Raw genomic sequence first — 27404 nt, 5'->3', positions numbered from 1 at the left:
CTGACTCAGCTCGTGGATGTCTTTATTCGAACTCTAGTACGGTTGGACAGGTAGAGGCATGCGTACAGGACAGACGGAAATGGGAGTAGTATTGCCTTGATCACAGAGATATGTAACAGCATTAGAAAGACACTGACCCTTCCAGGCCAGCCAGGTTCACCCCACCTCACTCACCTATTGCATCCCATCCCCATCCCTGCGCCCCAACCGACCCGCTCGTCCCCCCCATCCTCTCGGGGTCCGCACCCCAGGGGAAGCACCCATGGGAGGGGGGCGATGGTGCAGCGACCCACTCACAGCACCTCGATGGAGCCTTCGAAACCCCAGAGGGGGGTCCCCAGCGGCCGTGTGACGATGGAGGGGGTCAGAGCATGGATGGAGCCGCGGGTGACGACGACGTCTTGGTGAGCAGCTGGCAAGTCTCCGGAGGCAGAGGGGCGAGGTGCATCCGAAAGCATGGGCAAGGGGAGGGGGGCAGCCCGGGGGGGCGCTGGGGAGAGGCAGCGTGTACGTGGCAGGGCTGGCAGCAGGCAGGGGAGTGGGGCCGCCCCCAGCACCCTGACCCCCCCTCCCAGCCCTGCTGCTCTGCAGCACCTCGCGGGGGGGGACGAGGCTGCCAACCCCCCTGGCCACAAAGCTGGCGGCTGGAGCTTTGGGCTGCTGTGGTGGGCAAGCAAATCTCCTTGGGGAAGAGCATCCCTCAGCCTCAGGGAGAGCATCCCTGGGGAATGCATGTCCCAGCCTTGGGGAGAGCATCCCTGGGCTCTGGGGAGAGCATCCCTCAGCCTCAGGGAGAGCATCTCCCTTGGGGATTGCATCCCTCGGCCTCAGCGAGAGCATCCCTTGGGGGCATGCACGTCCCAGCCTTGGGGAGAGCATCCCTCAGCCTCAGGGAGAGCATTTTCCTTGCAGAATGCATCCCTTGGCCTTGGGGAGAGCCTCCCTGCACTTTGCGGAGAGCATCCCTGGGGGAATGCATCGCTCAGCCTTGGGAAGAGCATCCCTTGGCCCCAGGGAGAGCATCCCTGAGCCTTGGGGAAAGCATCCCTTGGGGAAAGCATCCCTTAGCCTCAGGGACAGCATCCCTCCACCTTGGGGAAAGCATCCCTCGGGGTACACATCCCTCCACCTAGGAGAAGGCATCCCTCGGGGAGAGCATCCCTCCGGGAAGGCATCCCTCGCCGGGGCACTGCCTGCATCCAGCTGGGGCTCAGGAGAAGGTGACCACCTCACCCTGGGGGTAACTGGAAGAGAGGACATCTTGACAGGTGTCTGCAATTAAAAACACAAGTAATAACACACCGTTAAACACTGCTTTCATCAGCTATTTGTGGAAAAATAGGAGAGGGAGAGTGAGACTGAGCTTCCAGGGGACCCAGGCTTTGCAGGGTGCAGAAAATAGTGTAACTACAAAGTGAAATGGCCTTTTCCAGAGGGATAAAATGCTGCTATTCCATCAGTAAATCAGGAAAAAATGTTTTAAAAAAGCCTCAGAATGGACCCAGAGATAGAGACTTGGGAAATGACTCTCCAAGAGAAACCAGACATGGAGTCAGGGTGATTTTGAGGGCAAAAATGAAGAGGAGAAGAAAGAAGCCATCCCTGCAGCCCTCTCCTTCCAGAAATCTGCTCTGGACCAAAACTTCCCAGGCCAACCCCAAGCCAGATGTCCCAAAGCCAAGCCTGGTGCATTAATATCCCACAGTGTTTTTTCTTGTCTCTCTCTCCTTCTCGTTCGTTATCATTGAATTAATTAACATTGATTGGAGTTCTGAGTCACAGCACTGCCTCTACCCATGTGCCAGGACCTGGCTTCCAGGCGAGGGGCCGTCAGACGGAGAGACGGCACCTGATCCACCCGATAAGCCCTGGAGCTGCCCTTCCCAGCCAGGGATTTTGCTGCAAAACCCAACCTCAGCTCCCAACCAGGGGTTTGACCCAGCTTCCCCCTCTGCAGACCCAACACCGCTCCAAAACTGTCTCCTTTTCCCCAAAATAAAGGTCGCATCCTCCATCGAGCATCACTGCGCAGCTTGGGTGAGTAGTGCCCAGACGCGGAGGCTTTTCAAAGCCCCACATCCCAGAAAAACCCTTGGGATTCAAATCCCTAAATCCCAGGGCTTGCAGATGTCCCCACCTCCCGGGCTGCCACGACGGACCAGTTCAGGGGACCCAGCATCATCCCCCAGCAGCAGTTTGGGGACCAGCCCTGGCCACGCACCAAGTGGCTGCTAAAAAATATCACTGCTCCTGGTTCAGTCACTCCTGCAAGCAGCTAAAAGCTCATGGCAGGGCTCGTGGCTTGCTAGAAACATTCCCCACCAGGTCGATTGATTTACCAGGGACACGACTCAGCTTTTAACTCCCATCTCCTCCTCTCCGTTCAAAGCCATTTTGTGCGCTGGCTCAAGACCTGCTGCCCGCATCCCCCGGGGACCTGCCTTGGAAAGCAGCTTCCCAGCCTTGGAAAAAAATTAGCATGACTAAAAATAAATAACAACAGCCGAGCTTTTTGTGTGGTGGTGGTGGTGGTGTTTAATTGCTGTCCCCCAGAGAAAGCCGCCGAGAGAAAACTGCTCGCCTGTCTTGATTTATCATGATCGTCTCGATTGCGCGTGGCCGGCGGGTTCCAGCCCCCCTCCCCCTCGCAGACCCTCCGTGGGACACGGGTCTCTCCTCAGCCCTTTTTTTTGGGTGCAGATCTGCCACCCGACGACAGCGGGGTGATGCCCCAAGGCGGGAGGCTTGGCACAGCCCGGCCATCAGCCAACCCCCCCAAATCCCCAGGGTTTGCTGCGGTGCTGCCGGGGCCAGCCCCTCCACATTTCCCGGGATGGTGAGTTCACACAGTCCCACTTGCCCCCTCCAAGCACCCCCCCCAGCCCCCTTAAGCGCTGCCTCCAGCTGCTCCAGCACGATGTTTGGGTAGGTCCTACACTAACTCCACTTTGGTTTGCTGGTATGCTCGCTTCTCTTTTCCCCCTTCTTCTTTTTTCACCTTTTTCTTTTTGTTTGCAGCCAAGAGGCTCACCTCCCGCCAGCATCTCCCCCTCCCCCCCCCCCCGGCGCCCATCTCCACAGACCATGTAAAGATGGGGGGTTTCATGGCGATGCAGCCAACTCCCGTGCTGCAAGGACCACAGATGCTGCCCTGGGGGGGTGCGCAGCCGCCTCGAGCATCCTCCACACAATCCCCAGAGCTGGTCCCAAGCCTCGCGTGGTGCTGCTATCGGGCTGATTCCCCTCTCACTCTCCAAAGCCAAAGAGTTATTTATTTTATTTTATTTTTCACAGCCCGCAGGATGTGTTCCCTGCCCCAGCCTGTCCCACACGAGCATGAGATGCTCCCCAGCAGTTCACAAAACACTTTCTGAGCTTCCATTTACCTTTTCGTGGGGGAAAAGCGTAAGGATCGATTGCCCGGGCGGAGGTAATGAAGTAACAGACTGGGAGCGGGGAGGCACCTATTTATAAGCTCAACTGCATCTTATTTTGCATCTGCCTCTGCTCTCCCTGTTCCTCGTCAGCACGGGGAAGGGATGGGGTTGTTATATTATTATTTTTTTTTATTATTGTCATCAGATTTTTTTATTGTCATCAAATAAGCACTGAGGATTTTTCCTGGCAGTGCTGGGGAAGCCAGAAACAGGCTGCTTCTGGGTAGAGCAATTACTCTCTTGACATTTTAACCTCCTGCCCGGCTGCCTGACAGGCCTTTCTATTTTCTCAGCTCTTTCAGGCATCTCCTGAGAAACAGAGCAGTTGTTGCAACAATAACAATTAATACTTTGCACGCAACCGGGGATGGCAGCGCAGCACTGGACTCCAGGTCTCCCAGGAGGGAAGAAGAAGGCAGAAGCTGCTGCTGGAAGGGGTGAAGTGCCCCCAAATCCCTCCGGATCCAAAGGATGAGGCTGCTCTGCCTTTGCTCCTTGCACAGCTGCTTGCTGCACTGGCTGCAGGTGGTTACAGGGGTCCGATCCGTGTCCCACAGTGCCGCCGGTCTCGGCAGACAGTCTAGACAGACACACAGACGGAGGGATGCAAGGACTCCAACAGCACCAGGGCAGCCCGATGCTACGCAGCATCCCTGATCCTGTTCCCGCTGTTGAGGATCACGTTGCATCTGCAGCCACGACGGGGAGAGGAGCACGGGGCGCTAAAGCTGCCCTTGGTACCATGCTGGAGGCATCACACTATACATTGCAAGGGGCACGTATGTGTGGTATGTGCAGTGCTTTATCCCTGGGTTCCTGCTCAATCACAGCGTCCTGCTGGAACAAGGCAGCAGCTCAGTCCCGACACACTCATCCCATCCCATGGGAAACTCTCCTTTCCAGGCTGGGATGCTGGCAGCGAGCTCACTGCCCTGACAGTCGCTACACACCAATTTTGTAATATTTTTTTTAATGCCATTTTAGGACTTGGGCAGAGGCAGCCGGACTCCTATGGATTTATTCAGTTCGTCAAGAATAAATCAAACAACCTTGCTTTCTCTCACTGCTTTTCGCCTTCGCTGGAACGTGCGCTCCTCGCCAGATCCCTAAACATAGATAAGCGGCTGGGAGGATATTCAGGGGAAGTATCGTATATTCTTGCTCTATTCTTATCCTATTCTCTAGGCAGCCAATTTTGGCCACGGTTTGAGATAAAACCCTGGGCTACAGAGATATTTAGTGGTCTGCTCTTCTGATCCACTACAGGTCCTCTCATAATCCTACCCAGGGAAATAACTCCTGCTAACTCACACACCCCCCCCCCCAACCAACCAACCCAGACCCCACCTAAAAATAACAAGGTGCTGTTTTCCCCCTCCTGCATCCCCCAAATCACTTGTTCAGAAGAAGGCGGGGAGGAAGAGGGAGAAGATGCAATGGGTTTTTCAACAGTTTGGTGCCTCCCACTGAAATCCCTCCGTCTCCCATTCGGGGCTCGGTTGTTTCAGAGGAGCTTTTTGCACATTAGTCATCCCTTCTCCCAAGTTGCATAACGCCACTGCTAAAAATTGCATCGCACCGGCTCCATGTCAGCTCTCATAGTCAACCCGCATCGCTCCGGCGGGGATGAGAATTGGGGGGGGGTGTCCACCAAGGGTTTGCCACACCAGGCAACCAGCTCCAGCGGCTGGATGAGCTGCTTTGGGAGCCTGGGGTTGGGAAAAGAGAGGATGTGATCTCTTGGGATCTGTGGCTGCCTCTGCTCCAGGGTTAATCCTCTGCTTTCAAGAGACTCAAACCCCAAAGTTTGAGTCTTTTGATCCGCTGCTTCTGCAAAAGACAGGGCAGCAGAGCTGGTTTTTCATGCCTGGCTCATCCCCAAAGTCAGCGCATGACCTTGGTTAAATCATTTATGATTCAGAGACCACTGAAATCACAGAGGGTGACCTTCCCTCTCGCACCGGCTGGGGATATTCCAGCTCCTCCTGCCTCGAGAGGAGCCCGCTCCAAGGGGGAGGATGCGCCAAAGGTGCCGCCGTACTCACCCCTTCGCCCAGCTCACAGGGTTTTGGGGCGATTCACAAACCTGCCGAGTTTCCCCGGCCATTCGGTGTGGGAGCACACTTTAATTACAGAAATTCAAGGGATGCAGCCACACCACCAACACACGGTAAACTCAGGTGCTGCTGGTGAGGGGTGAGTCACCACCATAGCACAGGGGTTGGAAACCACCACGGGACATCCCGAGCAGAGCATGGATGCAGCTCATCCTAATTTCTCCTCAAATCCAGAGAAATTCCAGCTCCAGCACTAGGTCTGTGTGGTGCTCGGCTCCTGCCATCAAGCCCCAAGATCCAGCTCACGGCACCAAGTTTTTTCGCCTCTTTTCTGGGTCCCTTCGACTCTTGCTGCTCTGCTCACGCAGCTGGGGCAGGGGAAGAAAAAAAACAAATTAAAAGGCGAGGGCTTCTTGTGGGCCCCGGGCAGGGCTTGGATGGGGGTTGTTTTGGAGATGTTGTGACTGGCTCCTCCTGGCAGCTCCTTCAGCTCAGTGGGGAGGAAAAATATAAGCCAGGTAAGGCATTTAATGCTTCCTCCTCACCTAGTCTCCTCCACTGTGGCAGCAAGGAATTTGGCTGCAAGAGGCTCTCGGTCCTAACCGTGCTCTGCACAGAGGGAAACTGAGGCATGGGAAGCCTGGGGTGGAGCAGGAGAGTCCTGGCTGTGGGATGTGCCAAAATCCAGCCTGGCTCCTTCGGGGTGCAGGGACCAGCCTTGCACCAAGGGGACCCTCACTCCGCATCACCCCCAGAGCACCAGCTCCGGTTTGGCTGTGATGGAGGGGAAGGGCCTGACCCCCAAAAAGCTCTTGGGGCTGTTGTCGGGGGGGTTTTTTTAACACACCTAAAGCTAAGCTTTGCTCCCCATCCTCCAGCTGGAAGTCCCCAGGCTCCAGCCCCATGGAGGCGGACTTGCTTAGAGTAAGGGAAGGGGGTCGAGAGAGCAGCAGGATGAGCGTGGAGACCGGGGCTGCCCCCCCCAAACCAGCCCCTTACAGCCCCCCCAGACCCAGACACCTCCAGGGGAGGGGACACACAGAGCCAGGTGACAGAGCTACAAATGAGACCCAAGTCAGGGGAGCGAAGGTGTTGTTCTAGTTCAAGAAGACACCGAAGATCATTGAAAATCATCCCAAAAAAACCTAATTAATATACCTGAGCAAAACCTGAGCAACAGGGAGCCTGGCGCCCCACCCTCACCCTCCATGATGGGCAAGGACCTGGCTCAAACCCAGCTCCCATCCCCAGGGGGATGCTCTGCCCCACCACCCTGCATCCCAGCTCAAAAGAGGATTCACACCCCCACCCCCATCCATTTAGGCATCATTTTATCTCAAGTCTCTCAGTTGCTCAGTACCCAACAGCTGCAGCAGCTTCCCCAGCCGCTCCAGGGACCCACATCCCTCTCCCCACCACCTCCCACCTCTCCATAGGAGCATCACACCTATATTTTGCCAATCCTTTATCCCAGCCTCCGCATGCTCCCCCCACCCAGCCCGGGGCCCTACAGCCTCCGTGGGACCTCGGGGCTGGTTCCCAAGGCTGCCAAAGCCACCTGCAGCCCCAGGACCACGCCTGAGGTTGGATGGAGAAGCAGACACAAGCAGGGAAGGAGCAAGTGTGATTCAGGCAGAAAAAGGCACAAAACAAGAGGGGAACAGCTGCTGGGCAGGGAATAGAGGTTTATTCATCTGTTGCCTCCAGAAACTTGAGGCTGTTTAAAAAAAAAAAAAAAAAAAAAAAAAAAAAAAAAAAAAAAGGCCTAAAATTATATGAACTCAGCCATTTCCAGCACAATGATATATAATTTTATGAGTCAACATGTCCTCCTTGCATTTCCACCACCCTTTAGCCCAAGTGCAAACGGCCCACGGGAAGGAGGGCTCGACACCAGAGGGAATCGCATGGGTTGGCCCAATTTATTTAGGATGAATAAGGTTTCAACAGGGGAGGGAGGAGGGGAGGAGGAAAAAAGAAGCAACCAACACCTACTTCAGGGATTGTCCCAGACACGTGGACATGAGACAAGTTCAATGGAGACGTGACACGTCCTGCAAACTGGGCAAGGGGAGCAGGGCAGCAGCGCTGGGCTGGCGAGGGTCAGAACCCGCTTCTCGGGGGTGGAGATGTCCCAGCTCAGCCTCCTCTGGGCACAGGCACCGCTCCGGAGACACGGCGTCACGGGGACCGGGGGGGGACAGAGCGACACACATACACGACACGACAAAGCAGGATCCAGGCGGCGTTTTAGAGGATGGAGGGGACGGGAGAGCAGGGACGCCGCAGAGGACAGGGAGAGCTGCAGCGGGACGTGAGGGGAGCCAAGCCCACCGTGGATCCTGCCACACCATCTATGCTGCTTAGGCTTCGGGATTTTCCATAGCCTTGGTGAAGAAAACGGACAGGTTAGAGCCGAGCAGCCTCCTTCCCAAGGCTCGGAAAGCACAGAGCGCCAGGGAGAGCATCGCCCAGTCCCACACCCCAGTTCAACCCCCTCAAAAAATTCAGGAAGGGCTTCTGGAGGGCAGCCAAGCTTCGGCAGATCCTCCAGACCTTCCCCTCCCTACCCCTCGGCTCCCCGTGCAGTCCAGCAGCGCCAGCCAAACCCAGGACCCAGGAATCATCCGATGCTGGGAGACCGAAGCGGTCCTGGGGGCGGTGGGTTTTGTTCCCCAAATTGCTCTGAATGAGGAATGAGTCTGGGGATTTTGTGGGCTGAAGCAAACAGGGAAAAGCAGCAGAATTCAAACAAATATGGGATTTGGAAGGAGTTATTCCCCCGGCTCTGTTTTTCAAGCTGGCTGTCGCAGCAGGCTGCTGCTGACACCTTTCTGTACGGAAAGGAGCAGGTAGACGTGCTCATTATTTTCCACAAGAAATTGCATTAAAGAGCAAATATTTCTATTGCTTTAAGCATAGGAACCCTTCACATTTCCCCAAAGAGCCAGAAATTGCTCCAGCTGTTATTGAAAAGCAACAGCCAGAAAAAAAAAAAAAAAAATGCTCTCACAGGTCAAAAGCCCCTTTTCTTTCTGGAAAGAAACTAAGTATTTGCACTGAAAATTCCATTTTTAGGTCCAAACAGCAGCCCTGTTCAAAGACGAGACCCAAGATCTGCTCTCTGGATCACCGCACCTTGTGGGGACAGCTCTGCTGCCAAAATATGGAAAATTAAGGACGCTCCCGGCCGCGATGAGCCCAACCTCCCTGCGCTGTGCCATGCTGGCTGCGTCTTCCCCGAGAGCGCCCAGGCAAGCGAATCCAGCCGAGCCGTTCCCTTCCCCGCAAGCACAGCCAGCTCCGAGCAGCAAGCCTGTGTGCGCACACGGCAGCTCCCTGACAGCAGAAAAACAAGGTGATGGATGGCCCCTTCGGCAGTGCCAAGCTCGAAACCATCCCCGCATCCCTCCCCCCGGGGAGTGAATGGCGCATCTTCGGGTTCTGCTTCGATGCGAAGGCACCAGCGGCGGGTGCTGGCCTGGCCAGGCTGCTCCAGGCTCGGATCGTGGATTAACGCTCCCACCGGAGCGATCACGGCATCACCCCCCACACACACGCCCCCGAGGAGGATGCTGAGACATGAGCAGCGTCTGGAAAGGGCTCCAGAGCATTACCCATTTAAATCTGATTTTTACCCCCTTTTTATGCTTTTTTTTCCCCCCCCTCATCATTTCCCAACCGGAGCAGCCGGCAAGGAGGCACCGGAGTCTTCAACCCCTGAGGATGCCCTGCTCCTCCGGCTCCGCAGCAGCGGCAGGGCCAGCGGACAGAGGGCCATCTGCCTAAACCTGTTGCTGACTTCAGCAAAGCTTTTCCAGTTCCCACAGTGGAAGCGAGACCAGAATCAGGCCCCGAAGAGAAGAGCAATTTCCTTATTTACTGTTTGGCACGAATCCACACTTGCAAGGAGGGAAGCGAGCACAGCCCTGAGCCGGAGTCGGGGCCGGGGGAAGCTGGGGATGTTTCCCACCTACAGCAGCTGATGCGAAAACCTCCGGCTCCCCCCCAAAATCCACTCAAAAATTCCCCGGGCTCCCCCTTCAGCAAACCTTGCTCTTTTCCTGGGAGCACTGAGGCTCTTTGAAGGGCTCACGCGCTTCCCTGCCACCCTGAGCCATGCACATGGGAAGCAACCGTGCCGAGATGCAATCGGTCCCCGAAAGCTTGGGGCTGCCGGTGGCTCCAGCACCCCAACAACATCAGTTTGGCAGGAAGGTGTTATGGGGTCGGGGCTTGCTGGCAGCTGCCTTGGCTATACGAGGACCCACTGATGCGGCTGAGCACTTTATAGGGATGCTCTTTGCATTCTTGCTCAGATGACTGAATAGAAAAGGATGCAAATGGGCGTAGGAACAGGGCCAAAATCACGCTGCCAGTTTTGATTAAGTCTCAAGCATCACTGTTTGGGGCAGCACTTCATAAAGATGCCTGATTGCCCCAGGGCCCCTCTGCAACAGGACTCCAAGGGCAAACCTGCCCCAAACCCAACACTTAATTTTCTCCATCAGTTTATTCCCAAGCCATGCTCACCGGAGCACCTGGGAAGGAGCTCAGCAGTCCGTCCCTCAAGGCCATCACGGTTTTCCACCAAGCTCAGGGCCAGGTGCCACCACGGATTCAGGCTGCAAAGCACCAGAGGGTTGTGATCTGCTAATTGCCACCGGTTAACGGAGCCAGTATTCCAGCAACTCGCATAGGTGCTAAACCAAGGGCACCGGGATTGCTTTGTAAACGGGTTTGTTGCCAAGGAGCTGTATAGAGGCATCTTATAAAGAGGGTGGTGGGGCAGCGTGTAACCCCCGGGGGCTCTTGGCCAGGCCCTGGCGATGCCGTGCTCCCCACATGCAGACGCTCGCGGCGCCCAGGCACACGTGCAGGCTCGCACACGCTTGGAGCCGGCAGCAGATGGGGACGGGGTAATGCAAGCAGGCAGCATTGCCCAGGAACGCCTGTGCTTGTTTATAACGGCGGCCTGGCGCTCGTCTGTGTGTTGCACACACTCACACGCCTGTCCCCGTGCAAACGTGGGCTTGTCCTCGCTTCCCCCCACCCAGCCAAGAATCACTCCCGTGAGCATCCCCGCGCTCGATGCCACACCGCCCAAGCCACATGCTGGTCATGGCCCTGCGCGGATAGCAAGCAGCGGAGTAAAAGGCAGCAGCACGATGCTCTGGGTTCTGGCAACCAAGCCGAACATTGCTGCTTTGCCATGCCGGTGTGCCGTCAAAGGAAGGTGCTGGAAGGTAAATCCCCTTCCCTCCATTTAACCACATGCCCTGTGGCTTCTCTCAAAATCCCACTCTGGTTTCAACCACTACCATTTCCTACACCATCATAACCAATCTTGCTGGCAGGGGGGCTGTCGGACTCATCCTGCCGCCATATCCCTCCATCCAAGCAAAGGACAGGAGCTCATGTGCCAAGACAGACCCACGCCAGGACACATTTTGGGGAACTGCTGAGCAGGACTTGAGTGCTGAAGGGAGATAAGGGGTCCGAAGCCAGCCCCAGCAGCAAGGCACCAAGGTGACACCACTGGAAGCAGCGATAGGGACAAGAAACACATGCCGCATGCCGATCCACTGCAATCCAGCTCAGACTTCTGCAGGGCCCAGGTCCAAGGGGTGGTGGGCAGGGACTAGCTCTTCTCTTTGAGCTGCCCCAATGAGACCAACCGCTGGAATCGGGCTCGAACCATGATGGATGCCGAGATCTGCAGCATATTCCTGAACCAGCTCCATCTCCTGATTTCCACAGCTTGTACAGACATCAGTACCTGTCCCAGGATCTGACAGATGGCCATCAGCAAGTTGGGCTCAGAACCAAGCTCATCTCAATTTGCAGAGCTGCCAACATCCCAGTACCAGAACAAACAGCCTCAGCAGGAGATAAATCAGGACCGAGGGAAGAGGCAACTCTGTGGCTCCCAATGGCTTTTGGCCGGAGCACAGGAGGCTGCTTTGCCCCTCTGACCATCTCTGGTCACCACTAACCCTGACCACCCTGGAGCATTTCATCAGGGAAGGCATCAGCCCTGACCTCCCAGGACCATCCCACCGGTCCATCCCCAACAGCCCAAGCAGGACGCAGCTATTGCCATTTCCTCTTCCCCAGATTTTGGTCTTGCACGTCACTCAAGCCCCTCTGGACACCAGATCCACCTTTCTCCAGGTGCAAGACCGTTTCAGCAAGGTGGGGATAAGTGATCCACATACACATCTACTTTTAATTGTGAAAAGCACCCTGATCTTGGAAGAAAGACACCCGAACAAACCAAGAAAGCTCCCCGAAGTGTCCTTCCAAACAGCTGTTGCTGCCACCGTGCAAGGAGAAAAACCTCCTGGTCTCCCGCAACCAAGTCCTGCGATTCGGGAGCCCGGCGAGAGCAGCACTGGGTCCTCAACTCCTGGATCTACTCTGGTTCTGGCTTCAGCGGGACTAAGCTCAAATGCTTCAGCTGAAGAGATGCCTGACTTGAGCATCTTGTAAGGATGAAGATCAGCACTGGCTCTCATCCCTGTCCTTCATCCCATCCAGTTCAGCATCCCCCCCAGTCAGGAGTGGGATGAGAGCCCCCTCACCTCTCTGCAGTAGCAGGTGTTAAGAAAAGAGACCAACTTCACAGAAAAAGGCACTTCCAGGAAACAAACACGAGGCATTTCAAGCAAGTATTTGTATAGTACCCTTCTGCCTGAAGATGAGCAAAGCTTTTCATTGTTTTCCTCTTTCTGAGGGATGAGGTTGAACAGGAATGGCAGGGGCATTCCTCAGTTTCCCAGGAGGAAGCAACCAAATTGCTTCTACTGATGTGACAGATGTGACTGCCCCCAAACACCTCCCTATGCCCCAAGCCCATCCAGTCCTCACCATCCCAAGCAGAGCCACAGCAGCAAACCCTTGAGGGTCTCCAAAGCAGTGACACCACAAGCCAACAGGTCCCGGCGCACAGCTCAGGGACGTAGCCCATCACCTCTTCTCCTGCCTGGTGCCAGCTCACATGCACTGTTCCCTGTAACTGGCATTCGACAGTACCAGGGAGGTACCATCAGAGGTAGGTCAGCTCTGCAGCTGCATCACCCCACACCACCCCAGGCACACAAGAAAATCCACAGAACTAAAAAAACTGAGCTGCGTCCTGAGAATTATCCCAGCGATCAAGGATGTAGCTGGATTTTGTGGCTCAAGGTAGGTGCTGGATTTAGCCTCCCAGGGGCTGGGTGCTGGGCACAGGTCACGCTCACTGGTGGAGCGGAGAAGGCTGGAGGACAGCGTGAAGGGACCAGGCTGAAGAGGACTGTTGTTTTGTCATGGGAAGAAGAGTTTTGTGTTTTCCTGACTCATCTCCCCCACAGTTTGCCACAGAAAACCTCAACACTCAGCAAAGCTCCCTTTCCAAACCCAGAGGAGACAGCCTTTCTGGCAGCCCGGTGCTTCTGGCACGGCAGCACTCGACACATCGCAGCTCCCCATGCTCGAACCCACCAAGAGACATCAGAGGGGGAGAGGAAAGGAAAAGCCTGTGGATTTTTTTTCCCTGCCAAAAACCTTCTTGACCACCTTCACTTACCCCCTCACCTCACTCCACCCTGAGATGGGTGGGTGAAGCTGAGGGAGAGGAGCTGGAGGGATGGGAGAAACTGGAGCACTGGGGAGCAGGGGGACAGAGCTGTCCCCAGAAGAGGCAGCGCGGCCAGTGTGGGGTCACAGCCCCCGGATGGTGGCAACCAGGGAAGGAGAAAACAAAGTGTAGAGCTAGCACGGCGAGACGCGGTGGACGGAGATGCAGCAGATGGCGAGGCAGGAAGGCAGGTGGATGCCGGGAGCAGAGACCGATAGCCAGGCAGGCAGATGGAGATGAACCACCCTCTTGGACCAATGCAACCAACCACCCCACCCGCCCCAGCCCACGGAGAGGCTCACACCTCCAGCACCAGCCATACCTTTCTGGATGCCTCCGTCCGCTGCGCAGGAGAAGTCCCCCGTGGCCAGCAGGAAGCACGTGGAGGATTTCTTGTTCTTCTCCCGGGTGCTGGAGCGCCGCATGGGCCGCTTCTCCTCATCCATTGGTGACAGCGGCTGCTCCTCGTCTGCCAGCACCACATTGGCCTCACCGTTCTGCTTCGAGTCTGCAAGAAGGTGGCACAGACCCATCAGCAGCTGATAAACGCAGGGGACAAGGTGCTTGGGGTGGCCCCAAGGGTTTGTTTACACCACGCAAGGAAGCAGGACACCAGATTGCAGATGGTCCAGAGCAACACCTGCAAATTCAGGTACGGATCCCAGCCTGGAGATGCTAACTCAGAGTGACCAGGGAGCAGGACCACGCCATATTTTAATCCCAAGCAGCAAACAGCAGCTCTTGGTCCTGCTGAGCATTATCTGCCCTGTGTGAAGCCCAGCAGGGTTCTAGCCAGCGGAAAAACCACCCCTGGTCCTTGAGATCCACCCACCTAATTGGTGCGAATTAGCTCTCCAAAATTCACACTGCTGGGATACTGGCTGCTCAGGTAAGTGCTAATTTATGTCATCTGACTCGGTGGTTCATTAGCTGGGAGGATGCTCTACCAGGGGAGGGTCTGGATAGGTGCTGGGGTGCAAGGGATGGGGCTGACCTGCCCCTCCAGAGCAGGAGAGCTGCTCTCCCTGCTCGGGATGCATAGGCACGTGGAGAAGGGATATTTATAAAGGAAAACAGCATTTGGAGCTCCCTGTGTCCCCACAGGCGAAGGACCATCACTACAAAACACATGTGGCCAGATGTGCAGCTGCTCGGGGCTGACCTCAGTGAATGCCATGTTGGCTCAGGACCCCATCCCACCACGGTCCCTCCTCTTTCCACACTGCAAAGCTGGCTGCTCCAGAGGTGTCGCTGGCAGCGAACCAAGACGAAAAGGGGCCAAGCAGCCTCTGTGGCCAGCAACAATACCACAGCGGGGCTCTGGTGGTCCCCCAAGCTTAGCCCAAGCGATGCTGCCCACCGACAGCCCCCCACAGCTGGGGCCATGCCCTCTCCCCACCTGAAGGAAAGACTGGCCAAACCCCAAACTTCAGCTCAGCGCACGAGACCAAAATATAAACATGCAGGGGCTGATTTTGCTCCTCTGTGAGCACAGAGAAAAAAAAAAAAAAAGAAAAAAAAAAGGATTTGGAGCAGCGCTGACCTTGCCATGCAGGGACACTACTAGAAGACGAACGGGGAGGTGGGCCACACCCAGGGGAATATCTATGGATTTATCCATTTTAGTGAAGCTTGCCCTGGTTTATGGTGGGAGGAAGCAAAAGAAAACCTGATCTGAGGGCATCATCAGGCTAAGATGGGAATGGGGACAAGGGTCTTACCTCTGTCAGTGTGAGGGAGAGGTGGGCGAGGTAGGGACACCGTGAATCACACCGCGGTGACTCCATCTATGCCACCAGGAGAGCAGGCCATGGCCTTTCCCCCCCTGCCTAGCGGGGGATCCTGCTCTGCACCATCCTGGTCCACCAACACAGCACCCAACACCTGGACACCCAAGGGTCCCAGCCCCTTCTGTACCAACGTCTCGCCAACCCAAGAGCTGGGGGCCACATCCTGTGGCAGGGAGGTCCCCAAGGACCCTGGGACACAGGGGGCTAAAAATGCTGCCCTGGGGTCTCCCGGAGGTCTGCCCCTCCCTCTGCCCCACCTCTGGGGTCTCACCTGACCCTTTCCGTTCAGCCGCCCCCTCCTCCACCGCCAACGGGCAAGTGTCGCTCTGGGTGCTGTTACGGGGGGAGTTTTCCTCGGATTTGCAGTAGGTAGGGGAGTCCAGCGGGGCCGGACGGGGTATATGCTTTTTCTTCTTCTTTGGCAGCTTCTGCTTGGCCATGGCCAAGGAATAGTACATCCCAAAGTTATTGACAATGACAGGCACGGGCATGGCAATGGTGAGCACCCCGGCCAACGCGCAGAGAGCCCCCACCACCATGCCTGACCAGGTCTTGGGGTACATGTCGCCGTAGCCCAGGGTCGTCATGGTGACCACAGCCCACCAGAACCCGATGGGGATGTTCTTAAAGTGAGTGTGGTCGCTCCCACGGGGGTCGGACGTCTTGGCTCCAATCCGCTCGGCGTAGTAGATCATAGTGGCGAAAATCAAGACCCCCAAAGCCAGGAAGATGATGAGGAGCAGGAATTCGTTGGTGCTGGCCCGGAGTGTGTGGCCCAGCACCCGGAGACCCACAAAGTGCCGTGTCAGCTTGAAGATCCGGAGGATCCGGACGAAACGGACAACCCGTAGGAAGCCCAGTACGTCCCGGGCAGCTTTGGAGGACAGGCCACTGAGACCTACCTCCAGGTAGAAGGGCAAGATGGCCACAAAGTCAATAATGTTGAGCAGGTTTTTAACGAAGAGAAGCTTATCTGGACAGCAGATGATGCGAACCAGGAACTCGAGGGTGAACCACAGGACACAGACCCCTTCAATGTAGGTGAGGATGGGCTCCGTCTCCACTTTATGCGTCAGCAGGATCGTCGTGGTGTTGCCAACCACAAGGGTCTCCGTCACGTTGACGTCGATGTTGAAGGCTTCGTGCGTCTCCAGGCAGAAGGTCGTGATGGAGACCAGGATGAAGAAAAGCGAGGCAAAAGCAACTACCTGCAAAAGCAGAAATTACATGGGCCGTTAGCTGATTGGGGTCAACCTCCCCTCTTTGGAGGAGAGCAGCAATTTTATGAACCACCACGACAAGAACTTCGGGGCAGCCCAAGACATACTCCTGGTGTCACCTGCCTTTGGTACATTTTTTCTAATCCCTGCTAGCGAACAGCAATAGCAGGGATGGGAGAAGTCCTCATTCAATAAAAACGAACACAACAGACTCAAAACCACCCCAGGAGCTACACTGCTGCCACCTGCTCCTCAAGACCAAGGATGGAGAACGGGGAGGGTTCCCTGGACCTGTCGTGTGAGTTGACAGCAAACCGCAGTGTCTGGGGCCACCAGTCCAGAACCTTTCTTCAAGTGCTACAATAGATGCAGGGGAAGGTGCTGAGCTTCGGCTGCGGCTGGAGATGGGTCAGAAATGACAGTGATGGGGATGAAGGGAGACCTCCAGCAGCCTGGGTTTGGAGCAAGCCTCCGCTGGGAACACACATGAAAAGGGAACTTTGAGAGGACTAAGCTGAAGAGCTTTCCCCCACATTCAGCCTAACCTCCCAGGTGAAATGTTTGAGCCATTCGTGACCTGAGATTTGGGGTCTGGATGTATCAGAGATGTCCTTTTGCCACTTCCCTGCTCCCTAAGAGTCAGTGGTGGATGAGGTGCCCACGAATGGTCCCAGTACTGGGTGGGCAGGATGAGGAGGAAAGGAGCAAGCAGAGCTCAGGGTGCCTGGACCTGGTGACACTCAGATGCTCCCATTTCTCCCCCTCTGCCCCACCGGTGAGACCTTTGTCCCCTTCCGTGCCGCCTCCTCCCCACGGCACGCTGCCGGGATGCGAGCGAGGAGGGACCGGCTGCACAGGGTGGAAATCGCAGGCTGTGTCAGAAAGAAAACGCTTTGTCCCCCCCCTCAATCCTGCTCAGCCCTCCTCCCCGGCAGGATGAGCTCATGATGAGTCCATTACCCAGAGCATCTGTTTCCAAGAGCCCCCGAAAAAAAAAAAAAAGCCTCTGAGCAGAAAAGCCCTTCTTCTACCTTTCTCCAGCTCAAGAGCACGGTGGGTTTGGCTTCCTGGGAGCAGACCCTGTGACAGCACCTTTTGCTGCTAACTCATCCCACCCGCACCGAGCAGGATGTGACCTTTTGCTGGCAAACCCACCCGACCGGCTGCGTTCAGCAGGCAGCCGTGCCGCGAGCCTGCTCGAGATGACAGCCCAGGTCCTCGGCTGGAGTGAATCAGCAGCAGAGACAGCCTGAGTCACGCTGGAGAAAAACCCGGCCCTGGACACCAGCGGTAACGTGCCAGCAGCCCTGAGCCTGCCAAGAGCATCCTTGAGGGGTGTCCCCAAGGGCAAACCTGTGTGGGTCCGGCACAGAGAGTGTCAGCTCCCCAAAAGTTAGGTGTGAAGTTTAAGCCAGGCTCTAACTGATGGAGAAACCTCTGGAAGATGATTCTCCCCTCCCAGTGACAGACGCCTGCTGGGAGGGTGGGCTGAGATGCTCCAGACCCCTCAGGTCAGACCACTCTGGACCACACACCACGATGGGGCTCTAATGCTGGCATTCCCATCAGCCATGCACAGTTCGGGAAGCAAACCCAACCGAAAAAAACAACAACCAACAAGGCCAGTTAACCGGGCAAGTGTGTCTACACGGCGGTGCCATGGCCAAAATAATCCACTTTTCAGCTGAGGGCTGAGCAACATGCCCGAGCTTCCCTGTATGGGGAATCTCAGGGAAACCTGAAGAGTAAAAGCGAAGTCAGAAGAAAAAAAATTGCCAAGGAAGAGAGTGAGACCCTGCGAACACTCCGACAACGAAGCAGCGCTGCTGCATGAGCTGTGTAGGTGAGATCTGATTTAGCCCCAGGAGCAAAAACAACCTCTAAAAATAGGAGAGCCAAGTTCACAGCCAGTGCCAGCCATCGTCCCCCTCCGAAGTCAATAATGCTGCTCCAGTTTGTGTCAGCTGAAGATCTGACCTGAGATGTCTCACCTCAGCTCTGGCCTCTGCTCCAAGCTCGAGGGTTTTTTCCCAAAACTGTCTTAAAAATAAAAAAAACAACCCTACGGATACACCCAATAGCTACCAACACAGCACCAAAAGTCGCAGCAAATAAGTCCTCCAGGACCTGCTGACGATTTGCATGATCTCAGCATGCCCTCAACAGCTCGAGATGGGGGTTCCCAAAAACCGTGACCCTACGGGGGGTCACCAGCCTGGAAGTCCCAATGGAAGTGGGGTCAGGACCCCACAAGTCGGTCTGCAAAGGGAAAAATAATGAGGATCTACAAGTAGGCAGTTTGGAAATAGAAGGAAAATCCCAACCAGGGCAGTTTCCCATGGGGAGAAAAAAAAAGAGTTTTAAACTCCAGCTGGGACAGCAGCTGCACCAGGGACCACATTTTCACCGAGCCTGGACCAGACACGCAGCCAGTGATCCCGTGGGCATCAATGCTACAAGGAAAAAAGGCTAAAAACCAGGGGGAGGTCTATCCACACGCAGTTGCCAGCTCAGGAGGTGCTGGGAAGAGACATGTTGGAAGGAGGAAAGATGGAAACAGCCAGGAGCCAACTGAGTCAGGGCCCGAGGGGCTGCTCCGTGGCCGAGGAGGAGCAAGAACAGGAGAAACTCAGCCCTGGAGACCCTTAGTCACGGCTGCCGCAGATCCAGGGAGCGGGGGCACGCACAGGACCTGGGGCCGCTCTCCTTCCCGCTGCTGCCGAGCTCCGGCAAGGCACACCGGGTCAGCTGCTGCGGCGCTTCCCCGGGCCCAACGCTGCGGCCGGCAGCACCCCTTTTGCTCTGAAAAGGGAGGGGGAGACTCCAAAATGGAAAATCCCACTTCGGCCACCCCAAAATGCCCAGGCGGCACCACGGACATTGCTCCTGGGTCCCGGAGCATCCATCCATGACTCCACACCAGTAAGAGTTCCCCGCATTAACTGGGTGCACGGGGCAGGTTGTGCTCATTTGGCTTGGTTGCACTGCTTCGTGCCTCAGTTTCCCCTTCTGCCAAAGCAGTTCTCCTAAGCCACTGCAAAACTATACTGATATTTTAGGGTGGAAAATACGACTCAGGAGAGCCCGCGAGCATTAGCACTGGAAAGAGACCATCCCTGTGGCAGTGCTATGTCCAGCGTTTATCTTAGAGCAGTAAGAAGGAAGCAGGGAGCTCCCAGCGCAGACTGGTCCCACTCCAATCCCAGTCAGGGTTCACACCACAGCCATCTCTGCTCCCTCCAGCATACATCTCCTGCTGATGCAAACGCCCTTCCAAGAGCAGCCCAGCACATGGCAAAAGCAGAACCAAATAACAAGGTGAAAAAATTTGAGTTGAATTACTGTGCTTGGGTTTGGCTTTTATTTTTTATTTTTTACGTGGAGCTTTGCAGAGCATCTCTCGGAGGCGACAAGCCCTCAGAGATGGGCAAAGGACTGGGTACCCCTTTTAAACAGAGTAAAGCTCTTGCTGCCCAGGCATCCTCTGCATGTGCGTGTGTGTGTTGCTCTTACGTTAGCTGCAAAAACACCGCCTTGACAAGCTGACCCCCTGCCCCGCGCGCTGCTGGTGGGTGTGAAATGCCTGCAGGATTTCGTACCATTGATGGGTTTTTTTGCACCTCTAAATGTATCCAGGATTCATTTTGATCCCAAATGCCTCCATGTGTGTGTGCAGCAGATTTATAGGCTGGGCATGATGGGAGACACGCACGCAGGGATGGGACTGGATGGGTATGGGTGGGTGTCTGGGGGTCGGTGGGCAGCATTTGGGGGATGATCTAGGAGTAGCTGGGAGAGGAGATGCATGTGCAGAATAGTGCCCGTGTCAGGCTGGGAGCCCAGAGATGCGACTGGTTATGGGGGATCCGTCCTGGGAATGTCAGTGCCTGTGGGTAGGGTTCGTCCCCAAGACCAAGGAGGGTCACGGGTGGACACTGTGCACGTACGTGCTCACGCCTATGTGTACGTGGTGCACCAGCTCCCCAGGGATGTGTGTGGATGAAGGGGGCTGGGGGTGGGGGGGGGGGGCTGTGCGTTAACGCGGCTGAGTGCCTGCGCTTGCACGTGCTGATGGGCACCGTAGACTGCGCGGGGGCGGCATCGACGCGGGTGACGGTGGGGGACAGGGGTGTGGGGACAAGGGCACTTGTGTGGCACAGGGAGAGCTGCTTGCGCAGAGGCGCACAGTGTCCTTTGGGGCTGCCGCTGCTGTAGAAGAGGAGCAGGAGATCCTTGGGGACAACCATGAGGATCCCATTTGCTTACCATAGGACCTGATCTGGGTGCCAACAGGCACCAGCCCTGTCCCCCCACTCCACACCTGGGCCACTAAACGTGGGTTTTGGCATGGGCACGCACACAACCCAAGAGGAACCCGAACAATCCTGCCTGTTCTAGAGCATCCTGAAACTCCGCCAGGACTCAGCCTGGCCAAGGACAATCCCTCATCCCTGTGTGCCCAGCAGGTGCCCAGGCAGCACCCGAGGGTGCAAAGGAGGCAGGGAGTGGGCCTGTCCCCAGTTTCAACCCAGCTCCCCCCGATGGGATGTGCTGGGAGGAGACGGGGAGGCGATGGAAGGGACTTCCTACAGGATTGGAGATGGGAAAACTTCCCGTAGGATGGGAGATGGCCGACGTGCCCCATGGTAGGAGGAGGTGGCTATGGAGGGGAGGGGGCATATAGCCCACTAGGAGAGCTCACCTCTCCCACGGGGATGGGGAGATGAAGACGCAAGCCCAGCACGGCCCCATCCCGCCTCCCCACTGGCACGTTTCGGGAGCTTACCCTTGCTGCCTTGGACGAGTAGGGATCCTCAAAGAGCGCCCACATCCTGGGCTGCCAATTCCGACAGCAGCCACCCCCCTCCGGCAGCCCCTGCCGCCCCTGGTGGCCTGTCATCCATGCCCAGGCGCTGAAGGGCCATCTCCCTACCCCCTTCCTCTTCAGGCTCCTCTCCACCAGCCCCTCCACCCGGCTCGGGACTCTCGAAGATGTCCAGGGGCCTCTTCGGCATCCCGGTGCTGGCGGTAGGTCATCCAGCAGCACGGCTCCACGTCCGTCTCGTCGATGCCCCAGTAGGTCAGCTCCTCCTCGAAGAGGGGCCCGCAGATGTCCGCGGGGCAGTGCAGCTTGCCCGTACGGTAGTAGTTGAGCACGTAGGAGAAGATCCCAGGGTGACGGTCGAAGAAGAACTCATTGCTTTTACCATCAAAGTCAAAGTTGCTCTGGGCATCGGGGTCAGCCAGCCAGGCCAGGCGGGTGCCCGGCAAAGTCCGTAGGGTGCTTTTGTAGGTCTCATGCCGGGTACCACCTACGTTGATGGTGATCTTGTCCGACTCTTCCCCTTTGCCCATCTCTTCCTTCAGGCATGTTTTGGAGGGTGGTTTGTTCCCAGACTTGCGTCCACGGTAGGAGGAGACACACACCGAGCTGATCATAGATTTCGGTGGATGGGAGATGCACGCTACACGCACCCTTCCTCCGGGCGAGGAGCTGGGGGTCGGCAGAGGCAGGAGAGGGGGGCAGAGATGGGACTGGGGAGGGGAAAAGGGGGGGGCTCAGGCTTGGCTCTGGCCTTGGGGGGGAGCAGGCTGGAGCCGAGCCGGGCACCGCTGGCTGCTGGGGGACAGCAGGGGAGGCTGCAACCTCCACCCCCCTCCAAAACCACCCACCCCCCCGAATAAAACCGCCCTAAACCAGGAGCCAGCCCAGCCCCGCCGGGCAGCAACAAGTGCCCGGAGGAGGGGGCGGCGGGGAGGGCTGGGGGGGCTCCGCCGCGGAGGGATGCGGGCCGGGCTGGGAGGATGCTGCTGCCGCCGCCGAGGCCGGGGGCCCGAGCCCCGAGCCCCGCAGGGCTGCGTGTGTGCCCGTGTCCCCGGTACCTGCAGCGCCAGCGGGGGGGCCCCGCCGCCCGCCCCCCCCCCCCCCCGCGCCGGCAGCGCCGCGCTCCCCCCGACCCCCCGGGCCGCGCTCGGGGAGGGGGCGGCGGTCGGGGGGCGCCTCCCCCGGTACCCGGCCGGGGGGGGATGGGCCCCCTCCGCCTCCCCTCCCGCTCCCCCCCCCCCAGCCGGGCCCTGCCGGCGCCGGGGGGGCTGCGGCGCCGGGGGGGCCCCGCTGCCGCCGGGCCGGGCCGGGGGGGGCCTGTTGCGCCCCGGCAGTTGCCTCCCGGCGCGGGGGAGGCGGCGGGAGCGGCTCCGGGGCTCGGCGGGGGAAGCGCCGCCGCCCGGGGCTTTTATAGGGCTGGGAGCGAGCGGCGGGGTTACGGGAGCCGGCACCGCCCCGCCGGGGGGCTGGGGACCCCCCCCCCGCCCCAGCGCCCAGCCCCACAGCCCCCCGCCGGCGCCCCCCGCCGCTGCCCTCCCTCCCAACCACGCTCCCGCATCCCCGCATCCCCTCCCTCCATCCTCCCATCCTTCCATCCCTCCGGCCCCTCCACCCCATCCCAGCGCCCCCTCCCCCCCCCTCCCCGGCCCCCGGCCCCGGCTCACCTCCCCGAGGGGCAGGTGGGGCTCTCGGGGGGTCGGTGTCAGCGCGGAGTGAACCCCGGACACCCCAGCTCCGCTTCGCGCCGGAGGGGAAATGCAGCCCAGAGCTGCCTGCGGATCTGGAGCCAGCTCTTGGCAGAGGCTCGAGCAGATCCCATCCCTCCCTGGCTCGCGATCCCTCGCTCGCCGAGAGGTCAGGAGAGACCGACCCCGGGAGCGGGGCCGTGGCTGGCGGGGAGCTGGGGGGCCGCAGGCAGAGCTGGCCCTCCTTCCCTCCCCCGACCCTCCCCGAGCATCCCCCGCTCCTGCCTCAGCTTCTGTGTGACAGACGCCCCTTCCCCAGACCTGCACCCGCAGGCACCGAGGCTGGCACTCAGGGTACCAACCCCCCAGCCCCAGGGGCCCTGTCCCTAAACCCCCCTCCCTGGGGGGCTCTTACCCCCCTCCCGGGGTGCTGGTGATGCTCAGCCCCATCTCCTGGGGCTGGGGAGGAGCTGTGGTGCCCCAGGGGGACAAGCCTGTCACCAAGGCGAAGACCAGAGGGACCTGGTCCTGCCAGCGCTGTTTACTCCCACGCTGGCGCTGCTGGTGCTGAGGGGGTGCAGGTGGGTGCTTTGGGGTCACAGGCGGGATCCAAGCCCAGCAGAGACCTGTTCCGGGGGGTGAACCCGGGGGGGGGTCAGCGCTTGGGTAAAGGTGTCCTTGGTGCAGGGCAAGGGGACAGTGAGTGGGGGATGCTGGCCCACTCCAGCATCCCTCTCTGCAGCTCTCTGGGCTCTGTGGAGCATCCCCACCAGGGCCCCCAGTCCCTTCCTCACCCCCTGCCCAGCTTTGTCCCCTCGGTGACATGCTCACCCCCTTACCAGGGGGTGGGGGTGGGGGTGGCTGGGGCAAAACGCTCCACCCAAAAAGCCAGGAGGCATGAGAGCCGCGCTTAAAATCTTACCCCCAAGAAAGCCCTGCTCCAACTGTAACTGCAACTCGACAGCTTCCAGGGCCGGATCCTGAGCGGGTGGAGGCTGGCGTAGCTCCACACCCAAACCACCCGGGGCTGCACCAGCGGGAGAGCCTGGAGCCCGAGGGAAAACCGTGCTGGAAAAATCGAGCCTTGCATCACCAGCCAGGCATCGCAGCTCAGCTCCTCATCATCGGTAATGCGAGTTTGGCCAGGAGGAAGGAATGCTGCGACCTGATGCTAATATTTTATCCGGCGACTTTCATCCCAGGGAGATCTTCGTGCACCCAAGCGCGGCCGTTCCTGGGGTGGGAGGAGGTGGCCAGGCAGACAAATGGGTTGTATCTGGGGAAGGAAGAGATCTTTTCAGCAACACCCGCCCAAAGCTGTCTGCTCTCTAAATATGCCTTCAGATTTTTAATGTCCATGAAAAAAAAAAAAAAAGAAAAAAAAAGAAAAAAAGAGAAAGAGAGAAAATAGAAAGAGCTTGATGAATAAGGGCCTTTTGGAGCAAGAGGGAGTCACTTCTGCAGGGACCTCCTGCCAGGCTGAAGGCATCTCAGACAACATCCAAGTGAAGGATGGAATGAAGAGCAGGACCTGGAAGATCTCAAGGAGGATCAGCTCCAACCTGGAAAGCCACAGCACTTGGGTGTGTCCTGAGGATGCAGTAAGGGGTCTCTGGGTTCCCCCCTCACAGGTCTCTGCACTGTCTCTGCCCCTGCCCTGGCACAGCACCCTGAGCCCTGCCCATGGCCCAGCACATCGGACACGTCCCCAGGTTGGCACACCGAGGCCAACACAATGTGGGATGCTCGGGACAGCTGTGTGGCCCAAAGGAGAGGTTGGGGACACGCTGGGATCATGCAATGCCTCCATCCATGGAGGGATGGAAGAGAAAGGCGGGCTGCAGCTCACTTTAGGGAGAAACAATCCTGTTTTGGGGTAGAGATGGACAAGCCAACCTCTTCAGGTGCTTGCAGCTCCAGATTCCAGTAATAAAAAGATACGTTGACCTCAGCAATGCCTAGGTGCTGCACCCAAGGTCTCTGCCCTCTTCCCTTCTGCTTTGGGTGGGACAGGTCCATCCCCAGCTTGTGGGTGGTGGCAGCCACGGCGCCGCAGGGTGCTGATGCCCCAGGCAACCTTCTGGGACGCTGTGCTGGAGGTGGGTCTTCTCCAAGAAGCCGTTGCAAGCCATGGGCAGGGTTCATCACTGCCAGGTGAATCTTTCCGCCACAATTGCTCATCACCAGCTGAGCACGGGTATTTGGGGCTGCGCCGGCTGCACGGACAGCGCCTGCAGCCCCATCCCTCCGAGACCTCCATCTGGAAGAAGAGCTAGCTCAGCCCCCGACCCCCCACGTGGGGCCTGCACCCCAAATTTCTCCCGAGGCCGCGGGTGGCAGGGTCCCCATGCTGCTGTCACACAGTGCCACCTTGTGGGTCCTGCAACGGAGCCGAGAGCCGAGGCAAGGGAGGGAGCGGGGCGGCAGAGGGTGACGGCGAATCTGGCTCCATCCATGTCATCGTTGATGCAATTTGGCTCCGTAAAAGCAATCTGGGAGCGGGAGGAGGCTCGGCTGGAGCGGGATGGGGATCGTCTGCCTTTGGAACGGCTGGGAGCGGTTCATGACCTGGTGCTGTGCCTCTGTTTCCCTGTCTAGAAGAGTCAGGATAACTGTCTCCGTTTTTCTTTCTGAGATGTTTTGGGGAACCACAGTGAGATGTTCCTGTTAGCAGCTCCACCGTGTGTCCATACCCTGGTCCAGAGCTGGTTTGAGATGGGACATCGGAAAACCACCCCTCAATCCCATGGCACCAGCCTTTGCCTCCCACTAGTCTCTGAAGGCTCCCTGCCTCACTGTCACGGGAAATTCAATTATTATTTTTTTTTCAAAGCATGTATTTAGCTTAAATTTTACATCTGGTCCCATCTCTCTGGATCTTTTTTCTAGTCCCGCAAGGGCCATAATCACCTTTTCAGTTTGTTTCATCCATCTGTTTTGCAGGGAGCCCCTGGCACCGGGACCTGCATGTTTCTGGCCCCTCCGGACCCGCTCCCAGCCCTCATCGCTCTGCAGGGTGGGTGAAGCCAAACCCTGCCCCCCTCACCCTCCTGGCCAGGGCTTTTCCACGGCAGCAGCTTGCCCAGACACCCCCCCCAACCCCGAGCAGCCACGATCCCAAAGATGCAACAGAGCCACTGCTCAGGGGTTCTGCAGTGTTTGCTTTTGCAGGCGCTGAGGAAAGAGGGATAAAACCAAATGAGGCCCCTCCATGCTGGGGGTGGCCTGGGGACAAGCTGGCGTGGCAGCAGCCTGCCAGCACCTTGTCCTCATGGTCTGGAGGTGGGGACATGTCCCCTCCTGGGTCTGGGGTCCAAGCCTCTCCCCAAGTGCAGAGCCACCCAGCGCACCACAGTGGGAGCAGAGGGGCGGGCTGAGGCCGGCCAGCTCAGCACAGCAGTGAGCACCACATGTGGGTACCACAAAGCCCTGGGCATCACCCTGAGCCCTGGGCTCGATGGGTGCTGCACCTGTAATCCTGCATCCCTCCACCGTGCCACTTCGCTGAGGAGGAGCTGGGAGCATCTTGATCCCTGCTGCCACAGACTGGGCCGTGCTGGGGTCAGCGCTGCCCTATGTGTGCCGTCACCCTGGCTGTCACCCCTGGGGGATGTTTTAACCCCAGAACCAGGTTCTGGAGAGCCTCTGGGCAAAGATAACCCGTGTGTCACCTCCTGCCTCCACCACGAGCAGTGCTGCTCCTCCAGCCCCAATCCTGCACCAACATCTCCAGGTGATGCAGAGGTGCTCAGAGAACCTGCCCTGCTCCTACGCGGCTGCCACCACGGTGGGGGACAAGCTCAGCTCACAGCCACAGCGGTACCCCAATAGCATCCCTGGTGCTGGTGGATCTCACCTGGTCCCCTCCATTCTGTTTTCTTCCCCCCTTCCTCATGCTCCCTGGGGCTGAATCAGCCCTGGAGAAGCCAAACAAAAGATGGGAGGGAAGGGAAGGGAAGGGAAGGGAAAAGGGGAAGGGAAGGGGAAGGGAAGGGGAAGGGAAGGGGAAGGGAAGGGGGAAGGGAAGGGGAAGGGAAGGGGGAAGGGAAGGGGAAGGGAAGGGGAAGGGAAGGGGAAGGGAAGGGGAAGGGAAGGGGAAGGGAAGGGGGAAGGGAGGAAGGGGAAGGGAAGGGGAAGGGGAAGGGAAGGGGAAGGAGGAAGGGAAGGGAAGGGAAGGGAAGGGAAGGGAAGGGAAGGGAAGGAAGGGAAGGGGCAGCCCTACTCTCCACCAAGCCAGTTACCAAGCTAATACCCAGCAGCTGAAGTCAGCTGGGGCTGCTGGAAATCTCTGGGTCCTTCCCCAGGAAGGGTGTCGAGACTCCTAGTACTTCCAGTGCCAGCCTCCAGACTCCCAGTACCCCCAGTGCTCAGGATAAGCCACCAGCAACATTAGCAGGGCATTGTGCAGAGGAGTAGACACTACGTCTTACCAGTCTATGCATCCATAAAGCCAGTGCGTACTGGTTGAACTGGTCCAGGATCGAAGATCACCTCCACGATGCTCCTGAAGCACCTGCGGGGAGTTGTGCCCTGAGCGACCCCCTTGCAGGGGCTGATGCTGGGTGGAGGAAGGGAATCAAGAGGATGAGGGGGAGACAGAAGGACAGTAGCGGTGGCAGGACAGGTGAGGATGGAGACATCGACACCCATGGGTGCCGACAGCCCCAGTTCCATAGCTTTAGCTCTCTGTGACCCCCCAACCTCAGGGAGACCCCAAAGCCCACCCCAAGAAAGGAAACAGAGGCAGAGAAAAGACTCGGTGAGAAGAG

General features: G+C 57.9%; 1 protein-coding gene across 1 annotated transcript; it reads right to left on the bottom strand.

The window, feature by feature from the left end:
• On the bottom strand, positions 1 to 22316 carry KCNC4 (potassium voltage-gated channel subfamily C member 4). Its single transcript, XM_056362096.1, is given in 6 exon segments — positions 1 to 1272; positions 13438 to 13623; positions 15177 to 16113; positions 20912 to 20980; positions 20982 to 21125; positions 21127 to 22316. Coding segments are annotated over 6 exon segments (1836 nt in total). The 5' UTR covers positions 21565 to 22316; the 3' UTR covers positions 1 to 1210.
• Positions 22317 to 27404: the final 5088 nt, after the last annotated feature.

Source organism: Falco biarmicus, chromosome 16, assembly GCF_023638135.1.
Source record: "Falco biarmicus isolate bFalBia1 chromosome 16, bFalBia1.pri, whole genome shotgun sequence".
Taxonomy (NCBI): Eukaryota; Metazoa; Chordata; class Aves; order Falconiformes; family Falconidae; genus Falco; species Falco biarmicus.
This window is presented reverse-complemented; position numbering and strand designations above follow the sequence as displayed.